Below are 20,604 nucleotides of genomic sequence, written 5' to 3'. Positions count from 1 at the left end.
TGATGAACACTTGACAGTCAGAGTGTCAGAACAACACCGTGCATACTTGGACTGATCTCATATTGTCTTCTCTTGTAAAGTCACTCTGCATATGTGTACATTTAAAAATATATTTTCTATTTCCTTTTATTATATTAAAAAGTCACTGAGTGTACTGAAGTCAAATTCCTTCCTTATTTGTGTTCACAAACTTGGCAATAAAGATTAGAAATGATTCTGACTTACTGGTCAGATTCTATTTAAGGTGGAGCTTTGAAATTTTATACAATAAAATATATTTCCATTGCTTTTGTATTATAATCTTGCTTTGTCAAAAATGGTCTTATAGAGGCTCAAATATCAATTTTGTTTGCACCTTTTTAAACAAAAAGGTTGCATTAAATAGTTCAAATGAAGCATGCATGGGTACCTTTATTTGTCCTTTTCATCTTCCAAAGAAAAAGCCTTAAAGGTGTACGTTTTTCATTAATGGTTAGTTAAAAAGGGTCCCAAATCAAATACATATGACATTATTCATCTGTGTGTGATGCACTGAATTAAATGGCAGCATAATTTGGACATTCATCACAAAAAAGCAACAATATAAACACATTCGAAGTACAAAAAACAGCACATGTAAATAGAGGAAAAAATATTTTATTAATTGCAAAAGCTTTAAAAGTAAGCTCTCAGTAGGCTTCATATGCAACAATTTCTAAAAAAAAATATATATAGTCAGCCAAATTACCAGGAGAAAACCATCCTTTTTTGTTTTTAACAAAGACTGCTGGAGATAGGCACCAGCTCCCCCGCGACCCACTATGGAATAAGCGGTAGAAAATGACTGACTGACTGACATTTATACACATAAAAATAAAAGAGTAAATCATAAGAAACATTATGTATTCATGAGGTTTTACTGAATTAAAATAAATAATTATAAAAATAAAAAAAATAAAAGTTAGAAATCAGGAAAATCATTGTTCTACCGCCCTCTAGTGGAGAAAAGCAAACCGGTACACATTTTCAGATTCAATGGATACGTGTTAAAAACATTAAATGTATTATAGATATATATCTAAACGTGGCTAGATCGGTGCTTATAATCTTAGTAAAGTAAATATCAAGCTGTCCAAGTTCCTACATTCGTGTTCACTGATAACGTAGGATTGCTTGGAGGGTACGGGGTAATTATACAATAAACTGTTAACCCAAAAGTGGATATTTCCAAGTCTGAAGTTAGAGAAATTACCAGAAAGGTCCCAGCGAGTCTAAATTCCAACTGGGAAAGGCAGATGATTTTAGTTTTTCGTTAAAAGTTGGTTTCCCACTGAATTCTTGAAATTTCCTCGACCAGCTTTGAATGTTTGACATTTGGGTAAAAACATTTCCCGTTAAACCTTTATTTTGAAATGTCGTATGCCGCTCCGACCCGGAAACAGAAACGCGTTGTTATGCTAATGATGTGTCATCAACACATTTGGGTGGAAGCTGCAGATAATGATCCAAATAAACCCAGCGGACAATTATCGATGTTTGTCTAAAAAGTTAAATAAGCAGCATTGTTTAGTGAACTTACCCTCATTAAGTTAAAAACGGAGACGGAAGTGGACAAAAGCAGCGCTGGTTATCTGGGCTTTTAGCAGGGAGCTAACTGACTCTTCCTCGATTTTTTTTTTTTCGGTTTCTTGACAGGACAGGACGGGAGAGGGATGTCCTGCAGCTTGTTTGAGTTTTGTCGGCTCCAAGAGCTTAAAACAGTCCGGGACTTCTTGTTCCAGAGCCAGAGTAAAGAGTCGGCCGAGGAGAAGAATCAAACAGGTGAGTTTACCTCGGCTAAATGTTGGAGAAGATGCTGCAGCAATAAAACGCTTATCTGGAGTCCTGTTAGCATCAAACAGCTACGCTTCGTTAAATGAAGACATTAAGAGTCCGATATGTTACCTAAGAAATGCTTTTCCTGAGTCAAACGATGAATAGGTTTGATTGTTTTATTAGATGCAAATAACATCTGAGATATTGTAGCCTGCTGGATGCGTCGTCCATCCAGATGTTTGGCTTTGTTAGGTGCCTGCTGGTCAGAGAGTCTTCCCTGTTACACCTTTAAGGCAATTTAATATCCTTTTGGATTATCTCTAGATTCAGCGTACAGTTTAGAACTGCTTAACTACCCATAAAGTGTCAACACACTTATTTTCATGCAGGGTTGTATTTTTTTATATTTTTACCCAGGTGTGTGCTTTCTAAAGGAAGTAACAGTACGCCTGTGGAATCTTTGGTTACTACCTCACATGAAAATAATCTCTTTTGCTGCTTGGAGCAACTGTTTCACCATCTGAGGCTGATAAATCCAGGAGCATGACCCCCCTGCTGTCATAGAGGAGAATAACTTGCTCATCCAGCATGTTTGCTTCGTTTTATTGAACATTAGTGATATAAATAATCCCATATCATAATACCACCTACATGGGTACTATACTCTCTTACCTTGATGTTCTCATCACCCTGAAACAGGATAAATGTAGAATCATTTAACTAGGTGCTTTTTCATCGAGGCCCAAAAACATTTCCCTTTCGTCTCTGATCGCTGTGAATTAACACCACTAGCACCAGAAAATCCTTTAAAAGGAGATCTCGCATAATTTAATTTAGGTGCTGCTGCTTTAGTGATTATTTTATTGTGACAGGGAATGTTTCCAAATAGGCCAGTTTGTCTTTTGTTGTAGCCATCTGAGCAGCAGTGCACACTAACAGGTAGTAAAAGGGTGATACTATGTTGCTCCAAGGTCCGTACGACTTTGGTCATCCCTGCAGCTTCTCTGGATTTAAACTGTAAGAATTGTATGATGGGTTTCTTTTTTGCTCTTTTCTAACCATATCTTTTTAAAACCTAAATACCTTGATGGCGATAAATACCTTGATGGCGTATCACGATAAATACCTTGATGGCGTATCACGAGAAATACCTTGATGGCGATAAATACCTTGATGGCGATAAATACCTTGATGGCGTATCACAATAAATACCTTGATGGCGATAAATACCTTGATGGCGATAAATACCTTCATGGCGATAACTTGATGGCGATAAATACCTTGATGGCGGTAAATACCTTGATGGCTTATCACAATAAATACATTGATGGCGGTAAATACCTTGATGGCGATAAATACCTTCATGGCGATAACTTGATGGCGATAAATACCTCGATGGCGATAAATACCTTGATGGTGATAAATACCTCGATGGCGATAAATACCTTGGCGATAAATACCTTGATGGCGATAAATACCTTGATGGCGGTAAATACCTTGATGGCGGTAAATACCTTGATGGCGATAAATACCTTATCGCGATAAATACCTTGATGGTGATAAATACCTCGATGGCGATAAATACCTTGGCGATAAATACCTTGATGGCGATAAATACCTTGATGGCAATAAATACCTTGATGGCGATAAATACCTTGATGGCGGTAAATACCTTGATGGCAATAAATACCTTATCGCGATAAATACCTTGATGGCGATAAATACCTTGATGGTGATAAATACCTTCATGGCGTATCACGATAAATACCTTGATGGCAATAAATACCTTGATGGCGATAAATACGTTCATGGCGTATCACGATAAATACCTTGATGGCGATAAATACCTTCATGGCGATAACTTGATGGCGATAAATACCTTGATGGCGTATCACAATAAATACCTTGATGGCGTATCACGATAAATACCTTGATGGCGTATCACGATAAATACCTTGATGGCGTATCACAATAAATACCTTGATGGCGGTAAATACCTTGATGGCGATAAATACCTTGATGGCGATAAATACCTCGATGGCGATAAATACCTCGATGGCGATAAATACCTCGATGGCGATAAATACCTTGATGGCGATAAATACCTTGATGGCGATAAATACCTTGATGCTTGATGGCGGTAAATACCTTGATGGCGTATCACAATAAATACCTTGATGGCGATAAATACCTTGATGGCGGTAAATACCTTGATGGCGGTAAATACCTTGATGGCGGTAAATACATTGATGGCGATAAATACCTTATCGCGATAAATACCTTGATGGCAATAAATACCTTATCACGATAAATACCTTGATTGCGATAACTTGATGGCGATAAATACATTGATGGCGATAAATACCTTATCGCGATAAATACCTTGATGGCAATAAATACCTTATCGCGATAAATACTTTGATGGCGATAAATACCTTGATGGCGATAAATGCTTTGATGGCGATAAATACCTTGATGGCGATAAATACCTTGATGGCGATAAATACCTTGATGGCGATAAATACCTTGATGGCAATAAATACTTTGATGGCGATAAATACCTTGATGGCGATAAATACTTTGATGGCGATAAATACTTTGATGGCGATAAATACCTTGATGGTGATAAATACCTTGATGGCGATAAATACCTTGTTGGCGATAAATACCTTGATGGCGATAAATACCTTGATGGCGATAAATACCTTGATGGCGATAAATACCTTATCGCGATAAGTACCTTTATGGTGTATCACAATAAATACCTTGATGGCGTATCACGATAAATACCTTGATCGCGATAAATACCTTGATGGCGTATCACGATAAATACCTTGATGGCGGTAAATACCTTGATGGCGTATCACGATAAATACCTTGATGGCGTATCATGATAAATACCTTGATGGCGATAAATACCTTGATGGCGTATCACGATAAATACCTTGATGGCAATAAATACCTTGATGGCGTATCACGATAAATACCTTGATGGCGATAAATACCTTGATGGCGTATCACGATAAATACCTTGATGGCGTATCATGATAAATACCTTGATGGCGATAAATACCTTGATGGCATATCACGATAAATACCTTGGTGGCAATAAATACCTTGATGGCGTATCATGATAAATACCTTGATGGCGATAAATACCTTGATGGCATATCACGATAAATACCTTGGTGGCAATAAATACCTTGATGGCGTATCATGATAAATACCTTGATGGCGTATCATGATAAATACCTTGATGGCGATTAATACCTTGATGGCATATCACGATAAATACCTTGATGGCAATAAATACCTTGATGGCGTATCATGATAAATACCTTGATGGCGATAAATACCTTGATGGCATATCACGATAAATACCTTGATGGCAATAAATACCTTGATGGCGTATCATGATAAATACCTTGATGGCGTATCATGATAAATACCTTGATGGCGATAAATACCTTGATGGCGTATCACGATAAATACCTTGATGGCGATAAATACCTTGATGGCATATCACGATAAATACCTTGATGGCAATAAATACCTTGATGGCGTATCACGATAAATACCTTGATGGCAATAAATACCTTGATGGCATATCACGATAAATACCTTGATGGCAATAAATACCTTGATGGCGTATCATGATAAATACCTTGATGGCGTATCATGATAAATACCTTGATGGCGATTAATACCTTGATGGCATATCACGATAAATACCTTGATGGCGATAAATACCTTGATGGCGTATCACGATAAATACCTTGATGGCGGTAAATACCTTGATGGCGTATCACGATAAATACCTTGATGGCGTATCATGATAAATACCTTGATGGCGATAAATACCTTGATGGCGTATCACGATAAATACCTTGATGGCAATAAATACCTTGATGGCGTATCACGATAAATACCTTGATGGCGGTAAATACCTTGATGGCGTATCACGATAAATACCTTGATGGCGTATCATGATAAATACCTTGATGGCGATAAATACCTTGATGGCATATCACGATAAATACCTTGGTGGCAATAAATACCTTGATGGCGTATCATGATAAATACCTTGATGGCGATAAATACCTTGATGGCATATCACGATAAATACCTTGGTGGCAATAAATACCTTGATGGCGTATCATGATAAATACCTTGATGGCGTATCATGATAAATACCTTGATGGCGATTAATACCTTGATGGCATATCACGATAAATACCTTGATGGCAATAAATACCTTGATGGCGTATCATGATAAATACCTTGATGGCGATAAATACCTTGATGGCCCAATGAGGTCAAACAGCCTCTAACTTAATCCAGAGCTGATTATGATTTTTTTATGGACAAGATCCAAGTGATGTAAGAAGCCTGTACTTTCTGTTTTTGACGACATCAATTCTTTTGTGGGAGATTTTGAAGTCTTCTGTTTTTGCTTATTTCTCAGAAGAGAATGAGCTGTCTTGGGATACCTCTGACTGGGAATCGGGTTGGGATAATGGCAACAGTAAGGAGGAGGAATCTGCTTCTGCTTCTTCCCCAAAGGTCTGTTTTTTGTCTCTGTCTTCTGCTCCTATGTATCCAGATGCAGTATGTCCAGAAAAAGCTAAAACACAAAGGAAGTAAATATTAACTAAGAGAAATAGCTGAAAACTCCATAAGGAAGCATTTCGAAGTCCCAAAGCATCAATACTTTTGGTGGTTTTTTGCCTCACGTAAAAACAATGACTGTCCTCTTTAGTCGGAGGAGGAGCCTCCAGGGCAGAGCCAACCCTGGCTTCAGGACTGCGCTGTGTCCTTGTCGCCCTGCGCTGATTTGTTGGTTGTGGCTCGACAACAGAAAGCAATCTTCCTCTCAGGTCAGAAATGAAAACCAGTCTTCTGTATTGTCTGTATTAGAAGCTCTGTATTTTTTATAAAATACTTTGTTTCTTGCAGCAAAGTGGCGCACAGATGACAGTGGCAGAGAGGAGATGACCTTGGGTGTGTCCTGGAGTGGGACCCTCAGCATAGAAGAAGGGTGAGAAAAGATCGAAACACTGACTATAGACGAGTTAATGACGTGAGAATTAATAGTAATCCACAGAATAATGTGTTTCATCTTCAGAGAGAGTATCAGCAGTGTCATTGCTATCCCCCTGGCCAGCCAGAAGAGGTGAGAATTACCTACTTGTGAGTTATAGAAGAAAATGTTCATGACCATATCATAGCCACATATTTCTGGGCGATAGGAGTTCCACAGGGCGACCCGACTGGACATGCATAGTTGTGGGCTTCACATCTGGTTATGTCCGCTTCTACACGGAGGTACCGTTTAGTTTATGCATCACTATCTCCTGTAGTCACAAACAGTCTGGTTAACACTGTTTTTTTTCCTGTTTCCGGTCAAATCAGAGCGGGGTTCTGCTCCTGGCCCAGCTGCTACACGTGGACCCTGTTTTGAGGCTCAAATGTCGCACCTATGAGATTCCCCGTCATCCTGGAGTTACTGAGCAGGTAACAGGAAACCCACATGCATCAGCCTGCAGCGGACATGTCTCACCCATCCAGGGGTGTAATGTTAAGTAGGAGCTGACTTCTATCACTGATCATCTCCACCTGCAGCACGAGGAGCTCAGCATCCTTTATCCTGCTGCGCTGGTCACCATCGACGGCTTCAGTCTCTTTCAGTCGCTGCGTGCCTGCAGGAACCAGGTGGCAAGAGGTACAGCTGCTTTCATTCGCGTGCAGCAGTGTGGTGTGTGTTTGTATGCATAGCTGAGAGGCATCTCGTGTGCTGCAGCTCTAATTGTTACTCAGTATTAACTGTAGATGTGTTTTTCTCTTGCTGGCTGGGTGGATGTAGCGATTGCTACAAGGCATTCAGGTACAACGGAGGCATACACTTTCTTTTACGCATACAGTAGTCAAGATTTAGCAGTTTCTTCGCAGGGATGCACAATATATCGGCATTAACATCGGTATCTTAGTAATTTTTTAACATATCAGTGTCTGTCCCATAAGTAAAACTGGGCCCATGTTACTAACAGATGTTTATTTCCATCTGGTTGTCGATTGTCCATGTGGTATTTGTTTAGTCTTGTGATAGTGATGTAGTGCAGGATTATGGGGTGTTTAACTGAGGCACAGAAGCAATGTCAGCAGGGTGGTCATGTTGAAAGGGTAAAGAAATATATTTAAAAATATAATATTGCTTATCGGCCATAACGGCAATATTGATGTCGATATTGGTCCAAATTTCCATATGGGCGCATCCCTACTTTATATTATGTAGAGCTCAGCAGTTTAGATTTCAGCTAAAAATGCTCTAAAGACCGGTGCTTCTTGTAGCTTTAATGCAGATTTTTAGTCCTGTTTAGAGTTGTTCTCTATGTCCTGCAGCTTGCATTCCCTCTGGAGTTACAGGTCTTGTCATGCATAGAAAAAAGGAGCTTGATTTTCAAAAAAAAAAGGCCTTGAGCAATTTTTGATATGTGGAGTTATGCAATATAGAAGAAACATGGGTGTGGGATAACCTGCTGAGAGGTTAACCTCTCCACTTTGGACCTCAAGGAGTGCAACTTCATCTCTGTTTTTAATAATATGTTGTAAAAAAGGCAATAATGTTTTTACTACTATTTATGGGTGTATGTCATCTTTTAAAAGAGTTTTCAGGGGTTTAAAAAGGAGTGTTTTGAAACAACAAAAGTCAGTTACTAGAACTGTTTAAAGCACTGAACTGAAGGCGTCACATTTCTCTTGCTGTGTAGCTGCAGCAGCAGGTAGTGATGTGGTCCCGCCTCCTCCTCTGGCTTACAAGAAGTGGGGTCTGCAGGAGATGGACACCACCGTGGACCACAGTAGCGTCGGTAAGACATGTCTCCTAAAAATGAAGTGTTGATTGCTCACAATCTCTTTCTTTTCAGGATTGTTGTGCCTTGAAAATCTTAAAACTAATTCCTTAAACATTTTAACAACAAACACAAGAGGCTACACAGAGGCTTGAAAAAGGGCTCCGCCTTGTAAACCTTAAACTTTTTCACATTTTGTCATAAGTCATAAACTTCAATGCATTTTATTGGGATTTATGGGATCGAGCAACACAAAGTAGTGCAAAAGTGTGAAGTTAAAGGAATAAAAATGTTTTTATTTTTTCCAAAAACAAAATCTGAACAGTGTGATCTGCGTTGGCATCCAGCCCCACAGAGTCAGTGCTCTGTAGAACCACCATTGGTGCAGTTACAGCTTGGGGTATTTCTCGACCACTTATACCTATCTAGAAAGTACATTTTTGTCTATTTTCTCTGCAAAATAGATCAAACTCAGTCAGATTGGATGGAGAACGTTTTGTGTATGTACATTTTTAAGGCTTGGCCCAGATTCTCAATTGGATTACGTCTAGTCTTTGACTGGGCCATTCTATCACATGGAAGTGCTTTGATGTGAACCATTCTGGCTGTAAGTTTAGCGATGTTTTCCTGCTGGAAGGTAAACATCCTGCTTTGTTTCAAGTGGAGGAAAATCTAATTGTTTCGTTCTTCTCTGTCCTCTGGTTGTAGGTGTGATGACACTCTGTGTGTTTGACCAAATGAAGAATGCATCTATCCTGGGGGGGTTTCATGCATCAGTCAAAGGGAGCCCCCCTGCCATGAACCAGTTTGTGACTGTAGGGTCTGGGCCCTACACAGGATTTTACTACGCAGTGGAGGCGAGTGTTTGAAATTAACATTGAATATTTGGCGAAATAAAATAACTGTAAATCTGTGTAATTGTTAAAAATGACATGCTCTGCAGGACGTTGTGTGTAAGACAGTCTCTCTGTGTCTCTGTAGGGAAACTCTCAGCCTCTCTTATCCCATGTGGCTATGGCTGTGGCCAGCAAACTCACCTCAGCCCTCTTCAGCGCTGCCAGGTTCACACGTTTGCAAGCAACATGTGCTTTGAAATTGAACGATAAGAATCCTGACAGTAAAGTAGCAAGAAAATGACCAACAAGACATATAAATCAGCATTTTAATCAGCAGAATCTGAATTTAAAGCATTAAGACTATGTTTATAAATATAAAATCATCAAATATATGATCCTGATTAGGGCATCCTTGTAAGTCACAAGTTTTACTGCTTTGCTTGGTTCTAATCGTATTATTATCTCCTCTTTTTTCTTTATTGCTCAAGCCTCACATTTTTTTCCCTCTCCTCGTTCTGCTCTCAGTGGGTGGTTAGGGTGGAACAAGAACAAGAATGAAGAGGAAGCAGCTCAGAAACAGAAACCTAAAGTGGAGCCAGCGACCCCCTTAGGGATCAGGTACTTCTACATGATTTCTGGATGCTAACTGAGCACTTCACTGCTACGTCATGTTGACATCAGAAACCCTCTCCTTTGTGTTTAAACCCGACTTCCTCGACTTCCAGATTTGGTCTGCCAGATTCCCGGCGCCACGGTGAGTCCATATGTCTGTCCCCTTGCAACACGCTTGCCGGCGTGACGGATGACTTCGGCCGAGTGACGCTGCTGGACCTGACAAGGGGCATCACCATCCGCATGTGGAAAGGTTTGGGGGGGGGACCAACACAGGGAAGCCACAGCATGAAATGAATCGAATTGTTCTCCATTCAATCACTAAGTGAACTAATTTAACCCTGTAAAGATATTTATTTGGTCTCGCAAACTGCGCTCTAACATCAGGTTACAGAGATGCCCAGCTAGGTTGGCTGCAGGTTCAGGAAGAACGTGGGGATCGGGAGTTTTCCCCCTCTGCCTCCCTCCCCAGACGTCACGCTCTGTTCCTCATCATCTACGCCCCCCGCAGGGGGATCCTGGAGGTTTGGGCCATGCAGCGGGGCCCTCGAGTCGGTGCATTCACTGTAGGGAAACATTGCAGGTACACTTCATCTGTTTACTTCAACCTAATATAGACCAGCATCAAAAACAGAGCAGCGCCTTTGCTTCGTGTTTTATTCAGCGGATACAGACAGAAACTTGATTTTTATGTACACGTGACATATATATATATTTTAAATATGTGGCTTGATTTTTTATTTTTTTTTAGGCTGCTTTATGCTGGCTACCATCTGATGGGAGTGAACAGTGTGACTAGTCAGGGCTGGCAGCTCCACACGCAGCAGGTGTGTCTTCTGGATCCCACCTCAGGAGCTCTGAGGATCTTCAACATCCCCTTCCATCTGGCCCTCAGGTTGGTACAAAACCAGGGCTGTGGAACAAATGTTATATAGAGATCTCAGTTAATACTAAACATTACAATCTGAACACTTGCACTCATTCATCTGATCCAATTACAGCTAACCAAAGCCTCATCAGACTATTTGAGTAGATGAGCACTTTTTGTTAAGGACGTCTTTGTAATGGAGGGTAAATGGGAGGGAAAAAGAGGCAAACTACACAAAAAACTGTATCAACTGTATGAAGTGATTAATACAGAATTGAACTGTTCAGTTGAAATTGCCATATTTTCAGAGGATATCACTACGGAGCTCTTAAAAATGAGTCTATAGTTGTACAACACAGTGGAGGCACTGTCATGGTTTGTCTGTGATGTTGGGGAACCTGCTAAGATATATGGAAACAAAAGCTGCTTCACTATATAACAATGTCTGGAAACTGATTGACCATAATTTCACAAACTGCTCAATATATCGATCACTGTGAACAGATCAGTATCGCCAAGAATTGTTTGACTGCAATAGATATGAGCTCCAAGTAACAAACTGGCACTTGTTGTCTGATGCAGCTTGAAAATATTTTAGAAGGTAAAATGTTGGTAAGGTGATAAAACCATGAGGAAACTACATGATATGTATGTTAGCACTGAACCGAAAGCAGACAGACATTAACCCTGTCATAGGTATTTATTTCAATTAATTCAATATTCACTAATATTACACACTACCAAATACATCCTGTTACAAAGGAAAAAACTAAAGATATATATATATATATATATATATATATATATAAGATTAAAAAGGAGCAGAATGATTCTCTTCAAAACTCCGAGTTATTATGAATATTTGCCGAAAACCTTTTAGTTTTGCCTTTTTATAAAAAGACTTCTACCTATTTTAAAAATATTTTAAAGAAATCAAAACCGACTAACTTGACAATAAAATCTTTGTAACAGTTGACCCCTTAATATTTCACAAATATTAGGCTGGAATAACTTATCCATGGTGGGGGAATGACGTGAGATAAATGGTGCTACAAACCCTCTGTCAGCCGTCTTCATCTCTACGTTTCAGTGATAAAAAGAACGAGCGGGCCAGAGACATGCACCTGCTAAAGAGACTGACCGCCGTACTGAAGAGCAGAGACCTGAATCCTGGTAAGGGACTCGGTGTTGAGAGCTGAATGAAGACCCAGAAATGCAGAGCCATTTTTCAGACCATTTCTATCTTGATGGTTTGCAGATGTTTTGGAGACAGAAGCAAAAAGTGTCTTGTTGGAAATTAAACACCCAGCCATTAAGAAGCAGGTTTGAGGAATAAAAATCTGAGTGTAATTAAAGGGTTCTGTGCAATGTATTTTATGGACATTATTCCTAATCTTGTCTCTGGATTTCCTGTAGGCTTTGGAGTCTCTGCTGTCAAGCAGGAATGTTCCAGTCTCTTGTCTTACTAGCGTTACTAGTGCCTTACATGATACTGTGAAGCAACAAGATACGGCAACAGGTTTCTGTCTAAAGGAAATATTATCTGAATAAACAGTACATTTTTAACCAACATGAATTAAAGTCTATTTAAAATAAAACAAAGCTTTTATTTATGCTTGACAGATACAAATGAAGTGGAAGCATCATTGCTGCAGCTCTGCTCCTCTCACTTGAAACTGCTTCAGCTTTACACTGACATCCAGCAGCTGCAGTCTGCTGCAAACACTGAGGCCTGCTCTGAAAACGTCTGTGTAATCACACATGAACCATTTTTATCATGCTGCCTGAAACACATGTTCCTGTCCACTAACTTATGCTCCCTTCCCCTTCAGCAGGATTCCCTCAAAGGCATAGAGGAGGAGTTGTCGCGCATGGGGCCCACCTTGCAACGCTACGCACAGCTCAGCTCCAAGCCCTCTGTTTCTTTTGCCCAGGACTCCCCCGACACTCCTCTGTCCGCTCAGGCTTTCCTCACCCAGCTGGAGTGTGCAGAGGATGGAGAGGTGAAGGTGAATCGGAGCTCTGATGCTGAATGGAACCAGCTAGGTGAGAGTTTGAAGCCTTTACTCATCAACAGACACCGTATCATGAAAGGCCGGTAAAATAATGTCAACATCTTAATGTATAAATTCATTTTACTTCCCAAGGAGCTGAAAATATTAAAAATTCTTGAATAAACCAAACCAAAGTCAACTACAGACTTACTAACAAGGAGGTGCAAATTCATCCATCCATGCATTAACTTTCATACTTGTCAACCTTTCAAAACTATCTGCTCCCTACTTGTGTGTTACGAATTGTGAGATCAATAAAGTCTATCTTATCTCAATCCATCCATCCATCCTTCCATGTTATTCTATCCATCCATCCAATGACCCTGTTTCCAGTAAAAATTGGACATAAATTATGGTGATGTTTCATGTTTATTTAAGTATAAATAAGTATAAAACATGTAGGATCTTATTTTAGGTAACTTATAATATATTTTAGAACTCATAGACACTTGTGTTTGTTCATTTGTGGTGAACAGAGGAAAAAATCTCTGCTTTTTACCTCACGGTCTTGTTTAATAAACACAATCCTCTATTTTAGAAGCCGTGAACACAATATCCAACACGCGTGCACGAATATAAATAGCATGGCGGCGTTTCAGATGACTTCATAAAACGAGGATTTTTTATTTATTTATTTATATGCACCGCTGTAGAGATGCTTCGATTGCAACACTTGTTTAAACTCTTCAAGCCGCTCATGATAACAAAAACTGGCAGGGCTGAAAATGCGTACAAAAAGTAGCCAAAATCCAAACAAAACGTTTGAAAACCTAAAGAAATTTTGGTCTTTAAATCAGCTTGTCAGCAAGTTTAACTTTTAATCTATTGAGTCAAAAAGATGATGCTCAATCCATGTGATTGGTCCTGCCTTTATGCACTCTTGATCTGCTTAAGTTGTTTTTTTTTTGTATCCAGCTTTTGTTGTGTCTTCTTTGCAGGAAACTTTATGTTTTGGGGCTGTTTATGTGGTAAAAGTCCCATCCATAAAGTCTGTGACACACTACAGCTGGCTGGCATCAGCCCACAGCAGCTACTGGTAAGACTATGTCCCACTGAAGATGTTAGAAATTGAAATATCCTTTACTTTTATCCAGACTTTGTTATTTAAATGATGCGTGTTTTTTTTTTTTTTTTTTTACACCCGTAGTCTTTGTTAATGAGTGTATGGCTGCAAAGGGAGAAGGAGATGCTTCAGAAGCCAGTGGAAACTGTCAGAAACCTGCATACGCTGCTCATCGCACTTAGCAACATGGACGGTTTGTGTTTCTATCAATAAGTCTTTGGAAGTGGCTAAATATATAATAAATAAAGTATTTTTTTCTTTCCCTGTTGTTTTAGGGGCTGTCGATGAGTCATGGGACCCACAGTCTGTCTCCCCCTGGTGGCAGCAGGTCCGATTCACATGCATCCAATCTCACAACGCTGCTGCTGCTTTGTTGGCTGCTTTGGTCGCTCACCAAGCCGCCAAGGCGAGCATCACAAGCAGGGCTGACAGCCAGGTAGAGCATCTCCCTGTCACTGTGAAAGCTATCAGATGAGGTTACGAGCGGTGAGCTGCAACCACTAAGTTTTTGGGCTTTGCTTTGCTGTGTTTCAGTTGCAATCAGAATGGGAGGCCGTGTCGTTGGAGCTGGAGCAGTGGGTGGTGTGCGTTCGTCAGCTGGAGGACGTGCTGGTCCTGCAAACTCTTCTATTGGTGCCTTCTCCTCAAGGAACAGCAGGGGGTGCTGTAGTTCAGTGCTCCATCAAAACGCTACTTGAGGGAGGCACAGGTGAGACATGAAAGAAGAGATAAAATGGGGGATTTTGAGTTTTTATGCTCTTTTGTCTTTGTTTCTGCACTATTTTCCAGTGATTCAGTGCGTTCATACTCTCAGATCACCTAGAGTAAGAATATATAAACTTAGTAGTAGGGATGCATTAACGATATCGACAATAACAGTACCAACCGATTTTAGTCATCTTTTAACATATCGGTATTGGTCGGATAAGTAAAATTGGGCCGATATTAACAACCGATGTTTTTTTCCATCTTGTTGCCATTTGTGTTTTGGGGAGATTGACCATGTGGTGTTTGTTTGGTCATGTGACAATGATAGTTATGCAACGCAAGAGTGTGGTGTGTTTAATTGAAGCAGTGTCAGCTGGGTGGTCAGTTTTTCACAGTGTCAAAAGAGTAGGGAAATATATAATATCCGTAAATATCGGCTATAACAGCAAATTTTCATGCCGGTGCATCTCTACTTAGAAGATACCTGGCAATGTCAATGACAAGTGCTTTATGTATTATTTTTGTCCCCTACTACCTGCAAGTAGGCCTCATGGTGTCTAACAGCTTTTGTTTCTAAATTCTTCAACATTCCCAGCTGGAGAGGGGTCAGAACTGCATTTTTTAATACCTTGGAGTTTCCTCCTTATGTTTTTCTGGTAAGGTGGTATCGCAGACAGTGTTTCCAAGTGGGTGTTCAGGCAGAACATGGCGCCGGAGCAACTGAAAGAAATTCTCCAGAGGAAAGAAAATCAAGATGGAGGTGACAAAAAGGAGCAGATTGAGGATGGAGGAGGAGCTGAAGAAAAGGGGAAGAGTTCGGAGGATGCAGACCGGACAACAGGTGCCAACAAAGAGATAATAAACAGTTTTAGCAACCATTACAGATTTATTTATTAGATTACTTATGTATTGTCACATTATGACACTTTTTGTATCCTCTTTATTTTTTTCCTCAGAGCTCTTGTTGGCAGTTTGTCAAAGGTTTCCAGAGTCTTTGTCTCCTGACTTGCTCTTCGCCCACTGCAGCTGGGAATATGTAGTGCAGTGGAACAAAGACCCAGAGGTGCACAAAGACGCTAACAATACTGATTTTACACTGATGCTTTAAAGAAAACGAGCTCATTTGTGAAATATACACTTTTGTAAAGTAGATGGAGAAAGAAAAGGTAAGACAAAATTAATTCCGCCATTCTGCCGAAAGATTAAAAACAGAATGGTTGAACTTTGGATCTAGTATTTGTAACTTGTTACTGTGACATGAGCAATTCACCTAGATAGTTAAAGAGTGTGTCCTTGTGCTTCACATCAACTCAGGTGTCGCTGTTGTCACTCGTTGAACTCGTCTTGCTCAATTGCAGAACAAATTACTGGACTTCTGATGTATAGTTTCATCAGCTAAAACATTCGCTAATTTCGAATCTTTGAGTTTTGATTTTTATCAATCATGATTTCTCTTTTAGAACTAAAATAATTGAGAATTCTTACAAGCCATTTCCCAAAAGCCGCAAATATTTTCAGATCGAGGTGGAAAGCTTGAAAGGCTAAAACAGAGCAACTTGATCCAATATGCTCTTCCTTTTTATTCTTTTAAGTTTTACTCTCTCTCACATTTTCTATTGAACCAGAAAAGTTCAATAGGTAATGTTTTGAAAATGAAGCAGAAAAAAGACCGCTTTTGTTTTGTGTGCATTATTACTCGTGCATTTTTTTTTTAAGATTTGCAAAAATACCTTCGATTATCGCTTGACGGAATAAATATGTTCTTAAGTGGAATAAATGCAGAAGAATGAATATAACTACTGTGTTATTTATTTTCTTTCAATTACATTTACTTGTGTTTCGCTGTGTAGGAGACCCGATATTTATTCTGTGCCGTGGAACATTTAAAGTTCATCTCCAGTCCTCACATTCAATTAGGTCAGTGTTTTATTTATCCATAATACTAAGGAGGAAGTCATACAAGATATCTGATGTTATGAATGTCTTACATGCTAATCTAATGGTATTTTACAGGTATTTCCATCATGATGTGGAGTACCTTCATCGTCAAGCGTTTCTCTGCAGCTGCTTTCCTCATGGAGAAGGTAAAACGCAAACTATCAGGTTGTAACTGAGATTTTTGTTGGGTCTTTGATTGGGTTTCAAATTTATCCACTTCTTTTCTTAAGGTGGGGAAAGCACCCAAAGATCGCTTATGTCGACGGGTAAGTTTGTCTCAGAAGGTCACACAGTGTAAAGGTTTGGTTGCACTGACCAAGAAATGGCACTTCTGTTGTTAGGATGTTGGGATTGGAGACAAAGCCATGACGTCTTTCCTGGGCTGCTGCGTCCAGCTGCTGCAGATCCTCATAGAGGTGACTGGATTATTGGTTACGAATCAGAGCTCTTTGTCCTTTATACCTTTTTATGTAAGTAAATAAAAAGAACACGAGCAAAGCATGAAGAGTGGACAGCACCTGGCATAAGCATATTAATTAAGCCTCATGCTGAGGATGCATGTGGAGGTGTGCTGGTTTTAACGCATGATGCTCTGATATGAATGTCCAGTGAGTGTCGAGGCTTAGTGAAGCCGCTGTGATTACTAAAGCAGGTGGATACTTGCAGGCGGACTCCACCATGGAGGACGTTCCTGCTCCAGAGCTGTCCGTGGAGGAGGTGTGGAGTGGAGCCGAGGGCCCCGCATCCATAGCTGACCTAGCCCTGGAGCAGAGAGGCGTTCACTACCCCCTGGTTCAGCACCACTGGCTGTTAGCGTCGCTTCTGCACGCGGCCATGAGCTTCAGTGTTAAAATCAAACCACTCAGCCTGTTTGACAGCAAGGTGAGTGCACTCAAGAACATAGCTTCTTGTTGTCATGGTGTTTTTTGTGTCTCAGTCTATGTTTGTCTGCTTTAGGGTAAGAACGCTTTCTTCAGAGATCTGACCACCATCCAGCTGATGCCCAGTGGAGACATGGACCCCGGCTTGGTCTCTCTACGACAAGAGGTGAGTGGTGGAATGAAATGTAGAAGATCATTTGGAAAAATGATTTTCCAAATCTGTCATCATTCCTACTTCCTGTTCTGTTGAAGTTCCTCCTCCGGGTGCTGACTGGATGGGTGCAGGCGATAGACGACCCTTCCTTCTCGACCTCAGCGCATGCCTCCATACCGTTGCCCTCTGACGGACCAAAAGCAGACTGGTGGCCCTCCCTGTGCATGGACCTCGGATCCCTGCTGCAGGTCAACCCAGACATCCTGCGTCGACACCTTGTCTGTGAGCTCTACAACCAGGGCCTCGACCTGCGAGCTGAAGAGGTGACTGATATGGTATTATGGCATGAAGCACTGGTAAAGGTCTTGAGTCATTCCTTATTTTATTACATGTGCGTTCAGAACATAAACATAAAAGAAAGACATCAAAGTTTGCTAAATTACAAAAGACGTAAAATAGAAAAAAGTGGCAAATTTTCTTAAATGATGAATCCAAGTTATTATCAATATTTATAAGCGGTATTTAGAGTTCAAAATGTGAGGTTCTATAGGTAATTATCTGTTAAGCAAAGTGAAGGTAGTGTCATGATTTGGGCCACATTTTAGTCAGTTATGCTGAAGATTTTATCAAAACGAACTAGTGAACACATTAGTATTGTTTTGATCTGTGAATTGTGACATACAAATTGTTTAGGATCAGCATTGTAAAAGCTCCTTTCTTCTTTTTATGCAGTACTTCTGTTCAGTTTTTAAAATAAATACCTGCTCTTATGTCCCATTTTCTTCCCAAAATATGATAAAATGAAATAACCTCAGGCTTGAGGCTTTAGCTCAGCATCTTAAGTGTATTGAGACTCGCTGATGACTTCCTTGCTGCCTTGTAGGTGATGTTGCAGGTAGAAGATAAGGATGTTCTGGGCTCCCAGCTCTTGGTGCTGACCGGCCAAAGGCTCAGCTACTCCCTGCTTCACAACCAGAACCGGACACAGGCTGCCATGGAGCTTCTGGCTCGCCTGCCTCCAACTCTCTGCACATGGTTAAAGGCGATGGTAAAACCCACTGCAACACCTCACCTTTAACCTATGAGATTTAATGTGATCAGGGAAAGTTCAGCAAGTCATTATTTTAATTTAGATTTTCTTTAATCATAATCTCTACTACTTCTTCATTTAAGGAAATTAATAAAGCCCAGATCTCATCATATGAATACCTGCACAATGTATTATGATATTTTTGGTAGAATACAATCTTGATAGTGCTAACTGAAGCTTCCTAAAGGCTGATGATATAGAAGAGTGAAGACTACAGGGTTTAACTAGTCATCTCAGGAAGCACGCAACCCTGGACCCAAAGAGCAGAGACTGGAACAGATTTAACATTTTATTCCCACCAAAACCTATAACTGATGTAAAAGCAGGACTGTAAAAAAGATCTTTTAACAAAGGTCAGACTAGTCCTTCAGAAACATAATGACCAAAGGGCAAAAATGTGGACTAATTCCCACCACTATTTTAAAAATCTAAAGCCAAACAAACAAGTTCACAGCTAACATCTCCAAGTTTAAAAGAATATCTTGATTAAACATCAATAAGTTGTTTAACGGCTCTCTGAGGACATGTTTTAAAGGATGGGATCTTTTTGGTTAAATGTTTAGAAACCACCTTCTTGAAAATCTCCACAATGGAAAAAAAGACATTCTGTCACTGATCAGAGGATCATAGAACACAGTCAGTTTTCTCTGTAGTTTTTTTGAGCCATTTCTACTCACTGTGATCACTGCATCCTTAAAAGACTGCTCTAGAGCAGCATGTCGCACATTTAAGAAGCGCAGAGAACCTAGCGACTGCCAGTGAGCTGGCAGGACAGTCGGTGGAGCTCTTCCAGTTATATTCTTTAGTGCCAGTGCGCTGATGCTGAGCTCTATTAGATCGCACATTAATTGTTTCTCCCTTGCGTCTCTCGTCTTGTGACTCTTTGGCTACAATATTAAACGCAGTCTTTGTTGCTAAAATAAATCCATTAAAAAAGCGACTCTGGTGAATTTAATTTAAAGTACCATATATGCTACAGCCTCTGACTTCACAGGCCCATATTCGGTAATAGTTTTCCACATCCAACTAAGCATGCGCTAAAAGTCATGCAGACACACTTCTAATTAAACATAGACAATATAAATGGAAGGCTGTGTGTTTAAAGCTGTAGGAAACCTGATTTAATGTTGTGTGCTGCAGGATCCCAGTGAGCTGAGATGCCCCCTGGTGTCTCTGTCCCAGACCAGCCAACTGATTAGCCGTCTGATTGAAATGCTGCCAGAAAATCACGCCCAGTACAGCCTGGCCCTGCACCTTCTGGAAGCTGTGGACGTCCTCTCTCTATCCACCGATGATTGATCTTCACTGACCCTGCACTCAAAACCCCAAAGCTGAGCATTAGAAAGACCACTTCATCTAGGTTTCATCATTCAAATCATGTCAATTCTGATTCAGGCCCAGTGTTAAATTCAGTGGCTTTTAACTTTTTGTTTTATTGGCCCATCAGGTTTTTCTGTATGTAACATAAATGGTATTAAATATTTGTGTATGTGTTTTCAGGATGAGTTGTATTGAGGATAGGAGCATGGTTATTTTACCCTCTCATTTCGCTAAAATCAGCTGTCCTGTGGGGCACTTCAGTTATACTGGTCGTTTCAGCTTTTGCACAGACATGTATCATAAATGAAGAGAAGGAAGTTATTTTTATTTATATATTCAGACACTTCTGTATTAGCTGCATATGTGCATCTTATATTCTGTAGTTTGATATCCAGCAGGTTTCTGATGCAGAATAAAGAGATTTCTCAAAAGTTGTCC

General features: G+C 40.1%; 1 protein-coding gene across 2 annotated transcripts; it reads left to right on the top strand.

The window, feature by feature from the left end:
* Positions 1-1,425: 1,425 nt before the first annotated feature.
* On the top strand, positions 1,426-20,597 carry rab3gap2 (RAB3 GTPase activating protein subunit 2 (non-catalytic)). Of its 2 annotated transcripts, none has more exons than XM_047344757.1 (35): positions 1,426-1,800; positions 6,260-6,357; positions 6,554-6,671; positions 6,751-6,832; positions 6,920-6,967; positions 7,044-7,119; positions 7,207-7,308; positions 7,417-7,516; positions 8,562-8,660; positions 9,351-9,499; positions 9,624-9,703; positions 10,004-10,096; positions 10,204-10,343; positions 10,478-10,673; positions 10,842-10,985; positions 12,049-12,131; positions 12,217-12,281; positions 12,375-12,477; positions 12,582-12,703; positions 12,794-13,004; positions 13,951-14,048; positions 14,160-14,268; positions 14,351-14,511; positions 14,610-14,784; positions 15,445-15,624; positions 15,740-15,846; positions 16,634-16,700; positions 16,797-16,867; positions 16,952-16,987; positions 17,063-17,137; positions 17,388-17,603; positions 17,679-17,768; positions 17,855-18,079; positions 18,640-18,804; positions 19,987-20,597. In XM_047344757.1, exons 1-35 carry the CDS (start codon positions 1,692-1,694, stop codon positions 20,143-20,145), a joined length of 4,152 nt encoding a protein of 1,383 aa, XP_047200713.1. In that variant the 5' UTR covers positions 1,426-1,691; the 3' UTR covers positions 20,146-20,597. The 2 variants fall into 2 exon arrangements, with proteins under 2 accessions (XP_047200713.1, XP_047200712.1); XM_047344756.1 differs by having other exon boundaries at positions 12,791-13,004.
* The last annotated feature ends 7 nt before the right edge of the window (positions 20,598-20,604 follow it).

This window comes from Girardinichthys multiradiatus, chromosome 19, assembly GCF_021462225.1.
Source record: "Girardinichthys multiradiatus isolate DD_20200921_A chromosome 19, DD_fGirMul_XY1, whole genome shotgun sequence".
In the NCBI taxonomy this organism is placed as follows: Eukaryota; Metazoa; Chordata; class Actinopteri; order Cyprinodontiformes; family Goodeidae; genus Girardinichthys; species Girardinichthys multiradiatus.
The sequence above is the reverse complement of the archived record's forward strand: the minus strand, read 5'-3'. Positions and strand labels throughout refer to the sequence as shown.